General features: G+C 42.6%; 1 protein-coding gene across 4 annotated transcripts in view; it reads right to left on the reverse strand.

Annotated features, from left to right (window-relative positions):
- Positions 1–20610, reverse strand: part of PRRC2C (proline rich coiled-coil 2C) — a 66028-nt gene that overhangs the window by 15554 nt on the left and 29864 nt on the right. For 3 of the 4 annotated variants that reach the window (XM_054286139.1, XM_054286136.1, XM_054286138.1), the window contains exons 13-24: positions 19679–19848; positions 18395–18641; positions 17153–17366; positions 14194–16551; positions 13350–13558; positions 12600–12754; positions 11793–12114; positions 11337–11422; positions 10256–10444; positions 7682–7933; positions 2989–3078; positions 1172–1273 (exon numbers count right to left, since the gene is read on the reverse strand). In XM_054286139.1, the coding sequence (XP_054142114.1) occupies positions 1172–1273; positions 2989–3078; positions 7682–7933; positions 10256–10444; positions 11337–11422; positions 11793–12114; positions 12600–12754; positions 13350–13558; positions 14194–16551; positions 17153–17366; positions 18395–18641; positions 19679–19848 (4394 nt within the window). The remainder of the gene's footprint in view (positions 1–1171; positions 1274–2988; positions 3079–7681; positions 7934–10255; positions 10445–11336; positions 11423–11792; positions 12115–12599; positions 12755–13349; positions 13559–14193; positions 16552–17152; positions 17367–18394; positions 18642–19678; positions 19849–20610) is intronic. The other variant, XM_054286140.1, reaches the window with a different exon arrangement.

Genomic DNA, 20610 nt, shown 5'->3' on the forward strand with positions numbered 1-20610 from the left:
GCATCTCCAGTCAGAGACTATTTCAGAACATTTTCAGACGCCAGAAAGTCACATTAGGATAACTCATTACACAAGAATGTACCAGAAACCCAGTTTTTTTTTAAACTACTTGTCCCTCCACAATGCTCTCCTCATTTCTGTAGGTTTACTGTTTGAAAGAGGTGTTATAATAAAAGTGTTAACAAAAGAAAAGCAGAGATTCAACAAGAGAACATGAATATTTCTCATCTGTAGAGAGCACAAGCAAGCAGCTGTCAAACCAAGCAGTGAGACAAGTCTCACTGGGACTGACAAGCAAATTCCTCCAAAGCTTTAACTCTGCATCCAATCAAGTTTCATTTCTTCTTTTCAAAACTTAGACAAACCAAGGTCAAACACCACTATTCCCTAATACCAGCAACAACACTTCTACTGGCTCAGTCACCTGCAGTCACAATGACAAAGCAGATCTAGGACACCAAAAGAAGAAAAAACCCAACAACTTCTAAAAACAGTAGCAAAGCTAGAGCCCAACTCTGTGTTAGTGAGTTATACAATGCACACAATCCAAAACCCAACAAAATGGGAAAACAGCACTCAAAATACTCTCCACACTTGCTCTGCACTGGAAAGCAGGAAACAACAGAACATTTACAACACTACAAAACGTTCTGACTCACTGATCTAACTGCCCTCCAGAGACACCAACACACCAGCTACATGTCACTACTTGGAACTTCAGCCATCCAACTCAAAACCACATTATCACTGCACCTAAGCCTTAGAACTAAGAAGAAATCAAGCCTGGCTTATCAAGCAAATCCTTCAAGCCTTTACACCAAACCAGGCAACTTATTTTAAGCTCAACACTCAAAAAACCTCAGCCAGATTCTGATGGTTTGCCATGAGCACTGTGGCCCAATGCTAAAACTCTAGGATCTTGGTTTTTCAGGGCAGTGGGAGCCAAGATTGGTTGAGATGCCAAGTGTTAATGCAAAACGGGGTTAGAAATTTATGGTTTAAATGCATCCTTCAACAGAGTCTGTGTTTCAGCCATCCATTTATATGCAAAAGCAGTTCAGCAGAGGAAACAAAGGAAGGCTCTAAAAAAAGGTTCACCAGCAAGTTCTCCAATAACTTTTTTTTTCCCCTGCATGCAAGAAAACGACCCTTAGAGGGATGTGGTACATACCTTGAGGGTGAGGTCGACGGTAGCGGGAGAAACTGGAGTTAGGCTGGAGCTCTGTTGTAAAGTCTCCCTCCTAGGGAGGGGAAGGGTGTGGGGCAGGGGCACCTGAAAGGCAGGCAACACACATCACATTCTAACTAAGTCTACTAGAAAAGCCCCAGAAAGCAAAGCTCAAGCTTTATCAAGTGAGCTACAATTTCTTCAAGGCTTGAGCATTTGGCAGGGAGACTGATAAAATAAGGTGAAAATTTGGTAGGCAAGGAAAGGCCACTCAGCAGGTGCCAAGATGCTTCTCATCTCTCAAAGAGGCTGAAGATTAAGGTTTTAAGGTGTCCATGTCCTCTGCATAAACAAACACCAATTGTCTGTTTGGGGATTTAATTTCAAGCACCATTTCAGTTTACTGATATGCAAAAATTCTTCCCAAGCCAGGTTTGTCCCTTTTTGTACCAATACAGTACAGGGGGCTTCATGAACCTTGAGTTCTGAGATGCAGTTTCTGAAAAGAGGAAGCTTTTATAGACCTGCAAAATCACAGGACCATGAAACAAACTACAACAGATTTGCCATCCAATAATTCAGTTCAGTTATTTTCTCTTTCCAAAGATGAAAGATGCGATACTTGGGGAAATAAATCTGACATAATGCTATTGCTGTCTTTGCCTATGAAAATTCCAATGGATTTCCTAGAAGTTTTAAAGGAAATGAATCAAAAATACTGCAGTGTCCAGTCTGTTACTCCTAACTATTCCTCTCTCCATCCATAGCTTAGCTAATGGACTTCCACTGGATGAGGTAAGGCTAATCCACAAGACAGATCCTGAAGCTTTGAAGCAGGGGATGGCACAGATCCTTGATGACCAGGAACCCCTAATTCCCGTGTTAGAAACTCCACTCTAACATCCACAGGGATTGGACTTCATTAACACAAAAGAATTCAGTCTTCCACACTAACCACCAAAGTCAAAAACCACAACACTACCAGGAAAGCCAGCAGAAGAGTAAGAAGTTCAATCAGTACTGCTTCAAAATGGTGCTGCAGTAAGCTGAAAAGCATTTTTAGATGGAATTCACAAGACATCTTCATAAAAAACTGAGATCCTACTGCATGATTCTACCTTCCCCCATCAACAAGTGACTCAACCTTGAGCTAATTCTGTTACTCAAACAACAAGAATCACAAGATCCAAGCTCCCTGACGGCCCAGCACACTCCAGACAAACTTGATTTTGTTACAAGTCACAACCCAGCTGGTTCTCTCAGTCACTGTGCCACGCTCACAAGTCAGGACCACTGCACTGGCTTTGAGGGCTGCAAACATCTCCTCTCCACAGCAACTGAACACCTGAAGCCTGCTGTCTGCTCTCACAACCATTCAGCTGCTCCCTCTGCATGCACTTGCTGTGATTTCAGGCTACAGTTCCAAACTCCTTTGTTTGTGAGAGCCTTTCTTCAAACTCAGCCTCCAGAGCTTTGCTCCTGGTACCAGGCTCAAGTGCCAACTGCTGCCAAGAACACACTCCTCCCTCCTTGTGCCTATCTGTGCTTTTTTTAGAATTGTCCCTACAAACACCTCCACTTTCTGTGCTCTTTAGCTCACTGTGATTGTTCAAAAGACAAGAAAACACCTGAAGAATTCCAGAGCAGGTACTAACCAAACCAAATGTCCTTCAGAGTAAGATTACAGGAAAAAGCCCAGCTAGTTCACATGAAAGGAACCCTGTGGACTTGTTCACTGAAGGCACTATTTGGTGCTTTAAAAGAAGTGTGAAAATATTTTCTTGTCTTCAAAGTCAAGACGATCACTGCAATGGACTTACGTTCGTCACCAAAGTCTCCTCCATTTTTGTACTGCTAGTAGCCACTGTGTTAGGATGAGAAGAAGGTGTAGTGTAGTCTGTTACAGACTCCTGTGAAGAAAAACAATTCCATTAAAATATCTCCCTTACCTAAATTCCATTTCAATTTCTTGGACAGATGGCAGCCTTTCCACAGGAGGAGTTCAGCAAGCAACAGAAGATTAGAATTTCACACTGGTTATTTTTCTTACAAGTCATGTCTAGCAATCCTTGCTGCAGAATTGCTACTGAGGTCAGGAGGATTTTAGAAGATTACAGTTTGCCTCATGACCTCACAATGTACATCTGGAGAAAAGTCAAAATACAGTCTGTAAGGCAAGGACATACAGAATGTATCTCCTGGGCACTGTAAAACGACTGTGGTGGTGCAGACAATTATCATTTGTCACCCAAGGTGCTTCAGCCACCTGCAGGCCCTTTCAGTCTGCTTAAAAAGTAAAATACCTTAGCTGAAAGCTTTCTGTAGCTTTAAACAAATACTGAAATTTCTTCGAATGACAAGAAAGGCCCTCCAGATTAAAAAGAACACAAAGGGATGGTTACAATTTGTAAATCAATTTTCTCTCCTGTAAGTTTTGTCTCTGAAAATCACAAGACTCAGATTCTCTGGATGGTGCAGGCTACCTCTGATTTCTGCACTGCTTAATGACTTCGAGGAAGAAAAGGACTGAGGTTTCCAGTCTGCCCAGAGGCTTTCCTTGAAGCTTGTTTGTCACAGTTAAGTGGCCCTTCGTGTGCTCAGCAAACAAGGTCCTTTCAGTGCTGGCTGCAGGCAGTGACTCCTGCAGCTGTAGGAGTTGAAATGTCTGAGGTTTTACATCCCTGAAGGTCAGGAAAGGCTCCACCATCCTGACAGAACCAAACACCACAAAAGAACTGAAGGACAAATCAGCAGCACAACTGTTACTGAGTGTCTGGACTTGCCAACCCACAATGATTTTGAAGACACAAGCCATATAATGCTTGTTTCACTGCATCCAACCAGTAGGATGATAAGCTACTAAAAAAGTGCACACTCAATTTACTCCTCAGGCCTGTGGCAATGCCTCTAAAAAAGCAATTAGAGCACTGAGATAGTAACTGACAAAGAATCCTCCTTAAAAGGATGAGCTCATTTTGGTAAAAGACCAGAACAAGCTAAACCATAACAGGGTGAGAGGACAATGTGCACAGTGATTTGTTTCTATAATTTATGAAGAAAACAGAGAACTCTTTTCTCTGTTTATTTACTTCCTTTACTTGTTAAACTGCTGAAATACAAGATATATGGTGCTTCCCACAATGCCAACCACCAAACTGCAAGGTGCACATTTGCATTGGATTCCAACAGGCAAATTTAAATTTAATCTGGGTAAAACAAGGAAAGCATGCAAGGCTGCTGTAATCACAAAAGCCTTCTAATGAAGTAATTAAATGGCTCCATGTCTTTTAAAGAATGCATTACTGCCTAAGAGGAAGTGGTTTTACTAAATTTCCTTCAAGGTCTAGATGCAATTTTTTCAGGGTTTGAGCAGTGAAATTCCTAATGAAAGAAGATGGATCAAGACTACTGCTACCTTTCTTACCTTGCAAACTCACAGCACAAAAAGAGCTTTTTCACTAGAATTAAACCCAAACTCTGGTGCCCTTCCAAGTGCATGTGCAATGCTGAAGCACAAGGGTGGTTTACAGGCTGAACATGCAGACAAGACAGAGCTTTAACCACATGAACACCACTCCATAAACTGCAGATTAATCTCCATCCTTCATTTCCTGGTACATTAAATCCAGGATTCTGTTAGATGTGGTTTAGCACCATAAGCTTTTGCAATTCAGTTCAAGTGATTCTCCTGCACAACTGTTTGACTGAAGAAACCAACTGATTACTTTATTAATAACTAGATAGAGCAAAAAGCTTTTGTTTATGCTTTTTTTGGAGTTCTCCACAAATTGTGTGCACCTGAAGAAAAAGAACAGGCAGACTTCTTGTGACTACCTCCTTGAAAAAGAAGAGATCACAAAACCTCCAGTGACTGATGAACAAAGCACAAGGCAGACCTCAGAGCTGACAGTGCTGTAAAGGATCAGGATACTTTATGGGATGAATTAGCTATTTGATTGGTTCCTGATTTACATAAATCACCCAAATTAGAGCTTGAAAGATACTCAAAACCTACTGAAAATCAGTCTGTGTGTCCTTTTAGCCATGATCTGTAAGACACAGCTGTTGCTACCTGTAACAAATACTTCACTGGCATCCACAACCAGGTACTGATTTTCCTGGGATTTGACAGGTTCAAGTGGAAGGCTGGGAAAGGCAAGGGCCAAGATGTTTTACCCAATTCAGAAAGTTACACATCACACTGCCTTTACTACAAAAATACTGTAAAATCCAAGAGAAACAGCTGCAATGGCTTCTGAGCATCATACTTATGTACTAAACTTAAACATCTCACTGTAGGAGATCATTTATATTTATACAGTTTCTAAGCAGTCTTGTATGATTAAAAGCACATGCTCTTATCAAGATGTTTGTTTTGGAATGGATGGGGTATTCTTGCAAAGCTTCTGAAGGAGGACAGCTGGCTTTTACAGACATTTCAATCAAATATACCACAAGTGTGCATTCCTAGAAGCTGAGCAGGAATCTCTGAGAAGAATGTTTAAGATTATCAAAAGAAAAGACATTTAGGTTTGCCAAAACTTCAACATTTGACATTGAAACAACAGGTTAAAGATGTCAACACCTCTTCCCTCATGAGCAAGCAATGGAAAGAGTACCAAGACAGGAAAAAGCAATTGCAATGTACATCAGTACAAGAACTCTAAGGTTGGAACAGTATTTGAACCCCTTTAAAAAGCCTCTTAAAAAAGAAGGGATATTTATTGCAGGTTTATTCCTGCAAAAGCTACATGAAGGTTATCTTATCCAGTAAATTTGCAGGTTGTTGGTTTAACTTTTCACTTCTTTCCTAGAAAAAACAACTTACTATTACCTCAGGAACTATTCCTGACAAAGGAATTTAAAAGCAAACCTGGTGCTGTTAAGGCAGGAGTATTTAGGACTATTATTAAAGGCTTCTTTAAGAAACCACTCAATTTAAGAAATTATTGGGAACTTTGATATGCAGCACAAATTGGAAAGCCTCCTCCCACTCTGGTTCACCTTCCAGAAGACAGAATCTTGGTGCTTTAGTACTGTGGTAGCTCAAAGAACCTTGGCAACCCAAGTTAAACTAAACCTAGACTGGCACAAAGTCCAGACTCCCCTTCTGACAAACTGATACTTCAAAAATACAACTGCAGAGAGGAAATGTTGCTGATTTTAGCAGAGCTATTAACTACACTCAGGCTGCAGTAATCAAAGCTCTGTTTCCTTTTCTGTTTGTGGCTTAGAAGCCTCTTCTCCTGTCTTGAGCTCTGGCCACAGGAGTTTGTGGGACCTTGGGAAGCACAGGATCCAAACAGGCTCACCAAACACCTGAGCAAGGTTTTACTGCTCTGCACTTCTGATTCTCATACAAGGACACTTCATCAATTTCTGCTAGGAACATAAACCACTCACACCTACCTACAAGATGGGAAATGTCAGAAGGATGAGAAGTCCCTGCACTGAATTTTCTTAAGCCTGCACCTTCCATGTTGGACACAAGCATCCTACCACTTGCTCTGTAGCAACACTTCATTGAGACAGTATCTTTTATGGCAAAAAGCTGCCTAAAAAACTTGTTTTGGGGTTCTTTCCCTAGTTGTGGGTGACAAAAATGAATTGGGGGTGATCCACACTTCGTATTCTTCAACTATTAATGAAACTCTTAAAGAGGATCAGTTTTCCTAAATGGCATCAGAAGATTTCTGCTTAAAACCAGGATGGTTGAGACAGCAGGCAACCAACCTGGGTCTGTGCTTAGAAAACTGCTTTTCAAACCAGCAAGGAGAATTTTCCTGTACCAAAGGAGCTGTAACTATTAAGCAGTAGCTACTCAAACTGAGAGAGCTACTCAAACATTTGAGAGATGACAACCAGAGTACCTGCTCAAGACACAGGCAGAAAGGAGATGCCTCTGGGGATGTTTTTCAGCCCCATCTAAGAACTGACCTGCAGAACAATGAATCCCAACACCAGATCACCATCTCACTGCTGAGGGGGCTATGATAAGTCCCAAATATTGTGAAGTTCTGCAAGGAATACCTAGACAATATCCAAGCCAAGAGGATACACATGACCATCTAGGGACACAGAACAGTTCTTATCTAAAGCTTTAGCACATTGTTAGTTTAGAGATTTCTTTTTTTCAGAGAACAGCACTTAATTCACAGCTTGAGGTCATCCATACACTCATCCAGCAATCATGCACGACTTCACTTCCCTGCTGGAAATCATCCTGCATTCATCACATTGATCTGAGTCTACAGACTGCCTACACCAGGCTCCAGTGCCACTCTCCCCAGCAGTGCTCAGGAATGAGTTTTGCCATTCAGCAGAACAGATTTCCAAGGGACAAGACAGCACATCTCTGCAGCACTTTTTTAATTCAAGCAGCACCAATGTTTCCTATCAGCCACTCATGGGCTCTGCTGCCCAAGCACCACCAGCAGGCACCCAAGTGTCAACCACCTCACTGAAATCACATTTTACATCCAGGGCTCAGTCATCTGGCAGGATTTTTCTTACCTTTGTGCTTGTCCCAAACTCTGGAGCAGACACAGATATCATGGTTCCTATCTCGGTGCTCAGCTCGCTCGCTGCTTTGCTCTCCTTCGCAGTGACAGGCTCTGGGCTTCTGACAGAGGTGGGAGATGGCTTCTCCTGTCCCTCAGGCTCTCCCTGCTGGGCATCCTTCACCTTCCTGTTCTTTAAAGAACGCTCTTTCCCAATAGGACCAGGTTTGTACTCTTTGTTTTCTACCGGGCTCAAGTCTGGAAGCTAAGTTAGTGTTAACTTGTCAGTCATGCCTTCCTCTCTGTGTCCTATCCAACAAAAACACTTTAACATGCTAAAAGTTATTGTTTAAACAGAACAAAGCTTTTTCTAGCAGGTAAAGAATCTGAGACTGAGTCATAAATGCATTGATTTTGAACATTAGGAATCTAAACCATTGTTTTCAAGCAATGAATTTTTTATGTGAAGTGGCAGAGTTCAAATAAAATACAAAACAAAAATGTCAGTTTGTCCTTACAAGAAAAGCACAAAAAGTACAGAAACCCCATGACTTTGTATATCTACAGGTTATTGTAATTTTCAGATTCAGGATTTTATGGGACCCCAGGAAACTACAACAGAATTATTTGAGATTATCTTGACATGTGGATGTTGGCAGCAATTTTCCTGGAAACTGATCACTAAAGAGATCCAGAAAAAACAAAACACCTACAGACAAGTGTTGCCTTATACTGCAGACACCATGGCTGGACCCCTGCTGCAATTCAGCAGCTCCTTTTTGTGCAGCTGAACTACAGCAGAATTAGGGAACCTGAATGCTCTGCTGTTACAACAGCCACGTCCTTCCTGGCTGAGACTCTCAGTCCACTTCACTGCTGAGCAGCACTAAAATCCCTTCAAGGCACTCCTGAAAATCCAATTCCTTAAGCTTTGACAGCAGAAAGACAGAAGCTGCTGGTAATTGTTTTTCTCAATACAAACCAGGTATTTTGGGAGTGGATGAAGACTCTCTAAAATACCCAAAAGAATTTTTTCTCTAATAGTTTATAGAGGCTGAAATTCCTCCAGACACTTTAAGGTCACTTAAACCTTCACACCTCACCTTGGAAAGGAAAATTGCTTTGTTTTAAGTATGGTCCTCTTACATTGCCCATATTAATTCAACAACACCAACCTCCAATCTTGAATATAAGCTTGCATTTAGGCTTCACAGCAAACAATATCACCACAGGGGTTTTTGTTTGTTGGGATTTATTTTTTGTCATCAAGGCAGTTAAGATTTACAGCTGCCTCATTCAAAGGAGTGTAAACAATATTACCCTCCAATGCATTTACTATTTAGTCACATAAGTGTCTTTCAATAAAAACTGCAGAAGTCTTGAGAGCTCTAAACAAGCAGAAAAAGGAACTTTCTACACAGTGTCAAGTAGACTGTCTCTCTATATATTTAACTTTGGAGTTAAGTGATTTTACTGGGCAGTTTTAGGCATGCTGCAGTGTATCTGAGACATGGGGTACTGCACACCAGCAGTTTTAATCGGTGCATATTTCTCTGCTGAACAAGTTTTATATTCTGCAGTGAAAGCCATAAACTGCAAAACATCCACTCAGTGTCTCCTACAGCAGAAGTTAAATTCATTCTGTGGCTGAACTTCCAGATTTCAGCTCTTTTTTTGGAGGGGGGGGAACACAACAAACAACCAAAACCTAAACAACCAACACAAAGAAACACCCACTCTTCCAGAAAGACAAAAGGGCTTTAATTACATCAGGACTGCTGCCAAATCTCAGCCATCCAGAGGGACTGGAACAGCTGATGCTCTAAGTCACCAGACAAGTTTATCTGCTATAACCTTCTCTTTCTGAGAATTAGAAGCTGGTGCTGAGTGCTAGTGATGTACAGATTAGTGTGCATTGGAGGTGGAAACAGAAAATCTCTGGAAGGCAACACACTCATTTTTTCAGCTGATATAAGTTTGATTAACTATTTAGTATTAGTTGGAAAAAATTTAATTATTCAGACATCTGAATTCTCCAGTTCATCCATATGAACTGGAGATCTCCAACTAATGTCCCTAACATTCCTCCTTTCTTCAGAACACTTTTTCTGCAACTTCATGTACTGATCAGTTATAACCTGGCTACTAAACTAAGCAGGGCACCATTCATCACTTTAGGGGGCAGGAAGAACCACTACACCTGCAGACACAGCCAGGGCAGCACTGCAATGCTGCTTCCAAACAGCTCTCAAGGCCTGAGTGAGGCAAGCTCAAGAAAAAACAGAAAACTCAAACTACAAACAAAACCAGAGCACTGCAGCACATCCACAGCTTCCCAACAAAGCTATCACAAATCCATGCTCCCATCCCTGGCTCCCAACACAGAACCAATGTGCAGCCTCTGCTGGGCTGAAATGCAGTTTAACTACCTTGCACATCCTCTCTGCAAGAACCACCTTGTTGATTGTATTAGGAAATATAAAAAGGGATGCAATTTTTATGGGTCTAGTCCCAATTCAGTGTATTCTATTCTGCTATTTGTAACCCTCTTTTGATTGACCTTTGTACTGCAATTATGATATTTTACCTTTTGTGCTTTGATGGGTCCAGCCCTAGGCTGTTTCTGTCTCTGCTCTTTGGGTTCTGGTAATTTGTCAGTGGACTTCTCAGACAGCACAGGACCAACTTCATTGTCACTGCCACTGGAAGCTGGGGCTCCAAACTGAATGGTTTCTATACCAAGATCCACTCCACCTTCTTGTCCAGGCTTTGTCCCCTGGGTAAAAAGCAAACATTTAAGCCATTCTGAAATATTTCAGTGTCAGTACTATGACAATGAATCAGAAAAGAACACAAAACATGCTCAGCTGAAAACCACTAGAAGGGTACTTTTATCTTTTGCACTGCAACAGATTTGCAAGAATAAACAGTTTCTGAACCTACACTTCCTCCTCCTCAAGTGTCTATTGTTAAAGGAGCTCAAGAAAAAAGCAGAGAAGAAATATGTAAACATCACCAAGATCAAGAGGAGCAAGTGTAATTCAGGTTCACAACATTCTCTGCGAAGTTCAAAACTTAATGCTCAATTCAAGAGAAACAGTAAGAAATATAAAGTATTTCCAGATCTATTGTGCAGTTCAAATGGTCTCCTACAACAGCTGTCTCAACATTCTTGCTGTTTAAAACAATTAAGACCAAAGAATTACCAGGAAAGTAAAACCACAGCACTTTAAATGTAAAATTTAAGGCTATGCAAATTCCATGGGAATGTCCACAGATAATATTGTCATAAAGCACTGACTTTTTAAATCTCCAATTTAAGGAACACAAAACCCCTTTAGTTCCCTGGAGACATCCTGCTTCTGTCTACATTACTGATCCCTACACAAACAGGGCAATATTTTTCCTTTGGAAATGCAATGAATAACAGCTATCAATAGAATCTGTGAATGGCTGAGTTATTATCAAGAGAACAGCTTTTCCCTGGTGCAATTATAAAACCACCAGCCTATATCCCATGCTTCTGTACTATCTCCTGACTTCATGGAATTTTACACATTAACTTAAGTGTCTGCACTCCTGGATAAATGGATAATCTGCACCCAACCCCAATGAGATATAATCTGGGTAAATTCACACATAGCTTCTCTTCTTCCCCTCACTCTTACCTCTGGAGATGGAGCTGAACCAAAAGATGTCAGAGGCTTGTTCCAGGCACTGACTGAAGGTGGCTGAGGTGGGCTAATGGGTCCCACTGGCAATTAAGAAAAGAAAGAGAATTAAAAAACCCCTCAGTGTTGCCAGAGGTATTCAAATGAATGTCAGAGGTATTCAAATCAATGTATTGACTGACTGAGAAGTAAATTACAGATGTCTTGAGTAAATAAGCTTTAATTAACTTATTCAGTGGCTTTCAAGTGGGGCAATTAACATGTCTGGAACAATGACCAAGTCTGACAAAACAGACTCCTCAAGGGTGTGACAGTTGCTCATTTCTTTTGAGTGAAAAACACAATAACAAAACACTGGCTAACACTCTACTGCAAACCCCTCATTTTGGAGGTTACTCTGCTGCACTTGGGTATGCTGCTTCCCCCAGCTCAAATCCAAAAGGCAGCACTTACATTTCTTGGAGATGTCATTCAGAACTGCTGTAGGAGGCACTTTGTTGTCCCATAACTCAGCTCCCAGGCCGTTGTGAGGCTGGGTGTTCTGCAGGACCTTGCCTGACACGCTGTAGTCTGTGCTGGCTGTCCCTGCTGCAGCCTGGCTCTGTGCTGGGACAGGAGCCTGGGGCTGGGCTGGGGACTGGGCAGGGCAGGGAGGCTGAGCCTGAGCCTGCTGTGCAGCTGCAGCTGCTGCCTGCTGCTGCTTTTTGGCAAATCTGGGGGGCAGCTTGGAATTCTGACCTCGGCCTTTTTCGCTGGATCCTTTTTTGGTCCAAACCTGTAAGGAGAAGCCAGTTTTATTCTTCCAGGTGACAACAGCAATTGCAGAGTGCAAAATGCAAAAAGCAAACTGATCAACCCAGCCTTACAGGAAATCTAATTTTTGGGGGCGGGGGGGGGGTATTTAACCACAAGAGCAATGATTTCTCATCCATTTTCTTCTTGGAATCAACTGATATGCAAGCAATAAGGTAAATCTTTATCACAGTATGAAAAATGATGTTTTTATCAGTTTGCCAATTCCACCTGCCTGACAGTGCCCAATTGAGAACTACAGAATCCCAAGGTGACCAAATAAAAATTAATTTTATTTACTAAATAGGAACAACTTTAAATATAACTAAGTAGTTGCTTATTTATTTAGAGGGAGTTGCTTATTTATTTAGAGGGAGAAAACAGCTTTTTTGGAAGGAAGTTTCTGCACCCCTGACAATCCCAGTACTGCAAGCAGCTTTTTCCCCACTATAAATGCTGGTCTTGTACCTGCACTGTTTGTTCTTCCTTCTTTCTGCGCTCTTCATCTTGCAAACGTTTTTGCTGCTTCTTAGACACCACTTCTGTGAAACCATCATCATTCAAGTTAGATTGGGAGTCTTCAACTACTGTCACTTCAGGGTGATCATCAATGATCACAACACCTATAGGAAAAGGAAAGGTATAGATGCTGCTGTTTCAACAGCTTCAGGTGCAATGCACCAAGCCAAAATTGGCTTTGGAGTGGAAGTTACTTCCCCACAGACACAGATGGGGGCCCTGATCAATGGCAAGCTTCTGCTTGCCAAGTGCTTTGCTGCTGAGCTCAAAGGCAAGGAGTTCATATTTAAGAATTTTAAAACTGGAGCTTCCTGTACTAGATTCTCCAGGAAATTACTGAAACACAGCAATGAATAATGAACAGCCCTCCCTGATACCAAGTCTAAGCCTAGCAGTGATAACCACTGCCCTTACTTTTGAAAATTAACTAAATTATGGGAATGTGATGGAGAGTGGTAGGAATGAAAGGTTATGATTATACAAAATTGTTCTCATCTACCTGTAACACACAATTAGGTTTGCCACCTTTTAGAGGCACATACCTTATTAGGTATCACAAACACAGTCATGCTCAAATGCACAATTATTTTGGTGTTTTACAAAAAAATCCCCTTCTCTTAAAGTTTTCAAACATCTAGTTCTATATGCAACAAAACTAGCAGAACTATCAAAAATTATTAGGATATTAGCAATACATACTTGCATAATTGTTAAGATCAAACTGAGACAAGGCATCCACTTTTTCCTTAGGCTTCTTTGGACCAGCCTTTGGTTCTTCTCTCTTTTTGCCACTTGCATCCTTGGCTGTCTTCTGTCCTGCAGCAGTGACACCTCCATCCTCCTGATGTACAGAGGTGCCATTGGCAGGATCAACACCAGGCACAGGTGCTGCCTGCTCTTCAAATGGCCTGTGTTAGAAAATAACATTTGAAAATTAAGCCACAGAGAATGCTTAGGAGGGAGTCAACAATTTAATTCAGATCCCACTGTAGGGCTGTATGTGTTTACTGACTTCTTAGTAGGGTCCAGACTTTTTACTTTCAGCTCCTAATGAGAAGCTCAACAGCAAAAGCTGTTCTGGGGAAATATCAAATGCCCTGCTAAATTTTCCATCAAATTAAGCATATGGAAAAATAAAGTTTAGTCTAAATGGTAAGCATCTCTCAATCTGCTTGTCCATGTTAGCTGATTGATCTAAAATGCAATACACTAATTTAGAGATTAACTGCAAAACTGCTCACATGAACATTTCTGCTTGCACCCAAATCTCAAGAAACATAGCTCAACTGAGAAACAGCAATGTAATTTTTTAAAATTAGGCTTTTTTTAGCATTGTGCATACAAGAACACTTCACTCTCACCTTCAGGTTCCAGATGTCTGTACATAAACAGAAAAAACAGAAAGTACAGAGACATGGGTGCATGTATCAGTGTCTTTTCTACAGCTCTATGGATCTAAACTAGGTGCTTATGGTTTCAAAGCACAAGAGGATGACAGATGGCCATCACCCCATGTGCATCCTCACAGAGGCTGGGTACTCACCCTCGTTTTCCACTTCTGGGGGGAGGACCACTGCGCCTTTCGCTCCGGGGCCCTGAGAAGTTCCTCCCTGGCTTCGCTGGCCCGTTGTTGCCACGTCGGTTCTGACGGTCTATCCCAGGCCTCTGGCTAGAGAAGCTTCTCTTGGCTATTTCCCTTTTTGGAGCTCCAGCATTCTCTCCTGCCTTTGCAGCAACCTGTGCTGCTGCATCTGCTGTTTTCTTCTCATCCCTTTCCCGTCTCTCATTGAAGTCGCTGCTTTCCGAGGCTGTTTCCCACTCTTCATTTGCCTGGTCTGAAGAATTCTGGTTGGACAAGTCTGGTGTCTTACTTCCTGACACATCCAGAGCAGGGTTGGAGGGCTCATTAACTGCATTATTAACTGTGGCACTCGTTGTGGAGTTGGTCACCACCTCACTGATCTTGGATGCAGCCTCCCTCTCCTTGAGGCGCCTGAAGCGCGGTGGCTTGTCCTGCCTTGGAGGCCGGGCAGGCCTCTGTCTTCGTGGCCTCTCTCTGTTTGGATCAAACTTCCTCTCAAACTTTGGAGGTCTTTTATCAATTGGTATAGGACCATAATGCTCATTTCTTCTTGGAGGCTCTCCATCTTCTGGTTTAATGATCTCTGTCTGCCTGGGGTTCCACTGATTGTCCCTGTAGGCTGGTCTCCTTATAGTGGATGGACGTGGAGGCCGTCCCCCAGGATCCCTGCCACCACGCCTGTACATTCCCCCTCTGCCTCGTCTGGAAGGCTCTCCTTTAGGAAGAAATCCTGGTTTGGGCTTGTTCTCATAATCTCTGATGTACGTTTTTTCGAGGGATCTGTTGTCTACTCTGATATTATTCTCAGGTTTGAATGACAGGGGCTTTGGAGGCTTCTTGCCATCAGCTCTTTCTTCTCTTTTCGGGTGCTTGCCCTTGATGATGCTGTCTTTGTCTGAGAGCAGGGTGTCGCTGGCGCTCTCGTGCACCTCGCTGTCAGAATCTGTCTCCGAGCCGTGCTGGCGCCGCCGCTTCGGGATCACTTCAAAGTCAGAACTCTCACTACGAGTTTCACTCTCTTCTCTTTGCCTAACAGGCCCTGAAGGCACATGCTCTGACCTAGGCTTAGGATCTCTGTAGTGTGGGTACTCTCTGTTATGGCCTCTACTGCCCCGACCACGTCCTCCATAAGAACCCCTGTAGCTACGGCCCCTAGAATAATACTCGCCCCGACCTCTGCCCCTGTATCCCTGATCTGGGAACCAGTCCCTATCCCTGGCCTCCTTCCAGTATGTCCTAGGTGGTAAGCCAGGCTCTCTTTTCACTGGCCTGGTTTCCAGGCGTGGTTTCTCCACCACCTCCTTGCTCACCACCTTCTCAGCCTGTTTGTCCTCCTTGCTGGGGGGCGCGGGGGGCTGTGTGTGGGGCGGGGGCTGAGTGGCTGCTGGGGCGGCCGGGGGCTGTGGCAGGGCTGGGGGCAGCTGGGCAGTGGCTGGCTGGGCAGCTGGGAGCTGCTGCTGGACTGCAGGGGGCTGTACCACAGCTTTGGCTGCAGCCTCGGGCTGACTGCTCTCCTGGCTTGCTGGTGCTGGGGCAGCATCCTGGGTTATTTTCTTAGCCAGAGGAGCGCTGCTGGAGGAGGATCTCTCGGGCTCAGCCTGAGACAGTGGCACTTGAGGTGATTCCTTTTTGTCACTTTTTTCAGGCTTGCCTGGTTTTTCACTAGCTGTCTTTTCTCCTTCCTTCTCCTTTCTCTGCTCGCGCTCTTCTCTCTGCTCACGCTCTTCCTTCATGTCCCTAAGCACAGGTTTCTTAATAGGACCTGATCTTCTCACTGGTCTGTCACCACCTTCATCTCGCCTGCCATAACCTGGCCTAGGACCCCACCTTGTTTCAGACTTAGGTTTGAAAGTTTTCTCAGGTTTTGGTCCTTCTGATGTTCTATTAGTGATCAAAATTTCTTTTTTCGGTTTAATCTCAAGTCTCTCAATTGTCTCCTTTGTCTCAATAGGTCTGTTAGTTAACTTAGGGATATTTGCTGCTGTTTCACTCCTCTGGTCTTCTGATTTTAGAGAGTGGCTTGAACCATGGGAAATGCTTCTCTTTAATGAAGAGTGACTTTCCCCCATAGGCACCAATTCTTCTGGAGAACTACGTGTAACCTTCTCACTCACTCCTTCAAAATTAACTGCTGTGTTAGGTGTGTCAGCTTGGAGAGGTTGTACATCTTCCAAAGGCCTGCTTGGGAACTTCTGTATCTCTACCTCTCCTGATTCTCTGAAAAATTCTGTCTTTGGATGAGAGTCCAGCTGGTTGTGTTCTACAGGATAAGCACTGGCAGGGACAGCAACTCGTTCCTGCTCCAAGTGTGCTTCAGACCTAAGCAGAAAGCAATTAAGAGTATTACCATGTGGGGGAAAAATTTATTCATACATAATTACTCAAATCAAATAATTTTCTGTTAAGGATCCATGTTGGCTCTAGGAAGTAACAGGAAATAATTTTTAATGGAGCTACCAACTATTATACATATGGCAGCAGAATAAAAGGAATTTCTGAATATTTCTATGAGGCAGAGGAAAATCCTGACCATTCATCATGGATCAAAGGCCAAAAGGGACTTTTGCTTTAAACCACTTGTACTTAACACACCACTTCTGAAACAAATACACATTGGACAAAAGTTCTCTAAAATGGGGAGAACTAAGTGAAAATGGAGAAGAACACTGAAGGAATGTTCTACAGATCTGCAAATTCAAAATATTGTGCCAGTCACCATTCATCTAGTCTAAACAAGGACTAAAATGTCTTTCTAGACTCTGCCACAGAGCAGGGTCTTCTTCTGTTTTGTACAACAGCACCAAGTACTCTGCACCCCCAGTCACACCTCCTCCTTTCAAGTTTTGTGTGAAGCTACAACCCAGTCAGTCAAAGCTGCATTTTACAACCTGTGTGACTTGGAGAATGGCACAAACCTTACCTCAAATCATCAGGCTCTTCTAAGACCTTGGGAGGAGAAGTGGACTGCTGGGATTCTGCGTGGGGGTAGGGCTCTGAGCCCCACATCATGCGTGGCTCTGACAGCGGCACGCTGTGCTCCCTCGCAGAGCGAGCCATGTGCTCAAAGGAATCTGAGCCAGCTGCTGAGCCCTCCAGCTGCTCTCTTCTCATCAGTGGCTTGGGAGGCATAATTCCTGTGCCAGAGTGAAGTTCAACAATTGAAACACATTTAACACTAGCAAAGAAACCGACCTCAATACAAACAAAGCCTGTCAGGAGGTACTAAGGAATGCTGTTCTCTCCCCTTCAATCTTCTTCCCTCTATTCCCTGCCAGCCAACCCCAGACTGACTAAATCACACTGAACACTTGTATCCCAAGTCCCAACAAAAGGAAAAAGCTGTCTGCTTTCACTGTAATGGGATGAACCGAGCCTGTGGACCCATAAACTCATGGATGAAGATCGTGCGGTAACATCTGAATGGCAAAATTCAAGATGAGTGTACACACAGGCAGTTTTTCATACTCTATTATTTCCAGCTTTTTCCTTTGCACCATTTCAAAGAGATTTTGTAGTTTTCACTATCTCTGCTTAGCCTGCCATTTCCTCCATTCATTCACTAAGGATACCCTTTCCCTTGCTCTTAAGTTGGGCAGGTATCTTCATTACATTACATGACAGACTTATATTATTTATGCCCAGCAGCTTTCCTAACTGCAAGTCAGATGGCCATTCCACAAATTAAAAAGGACTTTTTAGGGTCAAGAGCCTGAAACCACAAATTTATTAAGACACCGGAGTTGTTAATATGTAATGTGAAAATAGGAAAGTTTCATGGGATTTTTAGGAAGCAAAGTAGTGCCAAGTGTTAAGAGGTAATGAAACACAAATGGTAAATACACTTTTTCTCAGTTCAACCTAACACTTGCCAGCTTTCTGTCTGTAACAAAGAAAGGCTTATGATGACATTTTTAATCATCTGAAGTGTCACTCACATGCCTGCAGTGTGACAGCTGGGATTTTACTTCAGAGTCAAAGGTATACATTCTCATAAGACTACAATTTAATCACATATGACTACAATCTATTTTGTCTCCAACAATAAGATAATGTAGACTTTTTCTTAAAAACCCACTCATTCACTAAACAAATCGTGGTCAAGGAAAGACTTCTAGCTCAAAATCAAATAAGTTCAACAGCAAAAAAACATTTCCAGGTTTACCTGGATGGATAGGAGGCATATCCATGGCAGGTCTCCCTGACATCATGCGTGGGTCCATGTAGGATTGCATCATGAGCCAGCGGGGGTCGAAGCCCATGGAAGCCAAGTGCTGGGGATGGGGCTGCATGGGCTGGTAGAGGGGTCTGTGCTGGGGGGGTGGCACAGGGCCACTGGAAGGCTGGGAGGGAGCAGACTGAGGAAGGACACCTTGCTGCTGCTGCTGCCACTGCTGCTGTTTCATTTGCTCCTGCAGATGAAAAACCAGTGTTACAGTATAGGAGTGTGCTTCTTGTTGATGGAGTGACAAAATATTCTTCATCTTCTTAGAAAGGAAAGAAGCTTGAAAGTTTTTCTTTTTGGTTAGGTGAAAAAGATATTTCATAGGCCTAAAGGGCTTTACCTCAAACTTAAGGATAGTTAATCGGACAGAAGCCAAAAAGTCTTGCTTAGGCAATTGACTAGAAAAAGAAGTAAACAAAGAAACTAATCACTTTTGTGAGGTGTTTTACTAAGAGCAAAGATCTCCTACACATAGCTTAGTTTTTCTCTGTTTGTTATTTTGCCTTTTATTAAACCCTTTTGTTTCCAACACTGCAACAGAAGCCATCCTGCGGATTTTTATGCCTCCAAAAGTAGCTGAGCTATCTTGGGTGTGTTATAGGCCTCTGAGAGCTTATGAGACCTAGCTTGAGGAGGCTACAATAACATTACAGGACTTTTTGATAAGATGAAGACTTGAGCACAGCTCTAATAATCCTTGGGAACAACAAGTACAATTATCTCCAGGACAGCAAGTATTCTGAAAGTTAATTGTGAACATGCATCAGGATGATGTAGGAGAAAAGGGAGAAAACCAGACTGGACAACTTACAATAGCTACAGCTTAATTGGTGTGCAGCTGAGAGACAGAACAACCTATACTTTGTGCATGTCATTAATGCAAAGTGCTCCTCAGACCACAGGACCCAAGTTAAATGTGAGTGTCACACCCTTTTAGGATAAGCTGCAGAAGTAATCAAGCATCAGACTTCAGGTTCCACAGAAGCCCAGGGCAATGCCAGTGTGGGCCAGTTTCAAAGCTTCTCCAGCCTTCTGCTCACTTACAGACGTTACAAGTGACAAAAAGTGTTTCAGGCAGAGCAAGTCCTGCCAATATGATTTTCTAGAAGCTGGGAAGCAAAAATTCAGGATTTCTGAAACTCCTTTGGTCACCTTCTTCTTCAGAATGAAGCAGAACACAGCACTTTTTTAAAAGAGCCTCCTTTTAATGAACTGCTTTGTTACCTGCTGCCTCTGAAATCTTGGTGGTAATGACTTCTGGAACTGCTTAGAATAGCCTGAGGAAACAGCAGGACGAGGTTGGGATCCTGAGTCTGGCTCACTCTCATGGGTCACCTGTGAAACCTCCTTCTCATTCCGACCGCTGTCTTGGCGAGTAAACACTGCTTGATCTTCTGAAAAAAAAAACAATAAAACCCCCACCTGTGTGAGACTACAGTCAATCTTAAAACTGACAATTTTACCAGAATATCAGCTAAGGAATGTTCTAAAATGCCTGATTTCTCTAACTTGACAGTTACGAAAACCAGTAAAGGCACAAAAAGTCAAGGACAACCCCTCAAAACAGAAGAACTGCTGTTAATACACCTCTGTCTTTTTTAAACTTAGATACATTGGGAAATCAACCACTGGCATTAAGGTTGCAGCTATTATGTGATTTAAGAAGTGCTGTATCAATGACACCATATTGCATTTGGATCAACTTTTTTTCATTAAGTAAGGTTTGGTTTTACAATCAATTTTATCCACTTAAATTTACATAACCTTACCAAGCACAGTCTAACAGTTTTCTCATGGCATTCAAGTTTCAATACAAAAAAGGCATCACATTTAAATAGGTGCCCTTTGTGTCTACTTCTCTAGGCTTGCTGAAATAATTTGCACTGCTTTTTAAACAACATGGGTGGCGGACCCTTCTTTAAGAAAAGAAGAAAGCCTGCTTTTCTTTCTGTATTCCTCAAAGTCCAGCCTAAATCACAGAAGCCATTTTTTTCCCTAATCTTTTGATGAGCTGGGCAAACAGGCTTAGCTCAAAGGACAGTTATCAGCTGTAATGCACCAGGAAAATAAATGGTCTAGATGCACTAGGTTAATTAGGTATGCAAATGAGACTTCTAGACAACAGCTATGCTCTGTGACTCAGCTTTAAGAAGGAC

The sequence above is a fragment of the Melozone crissalis genome, unplaced genomic scaffold, assembly GCF_028551555.1.
Source record: "Melozone crissalis strain CALT ecotype California unplaced genomic scaffold, PUWL_Pcris_2 ptg000045l_1, whole genome shotgun sequence".
Lineage (NCBI taxonomy): Eukaryota > Metazoa > Chordata > Aves > Passeriformes > Passerellidae > Melozone > Melozone crissalis.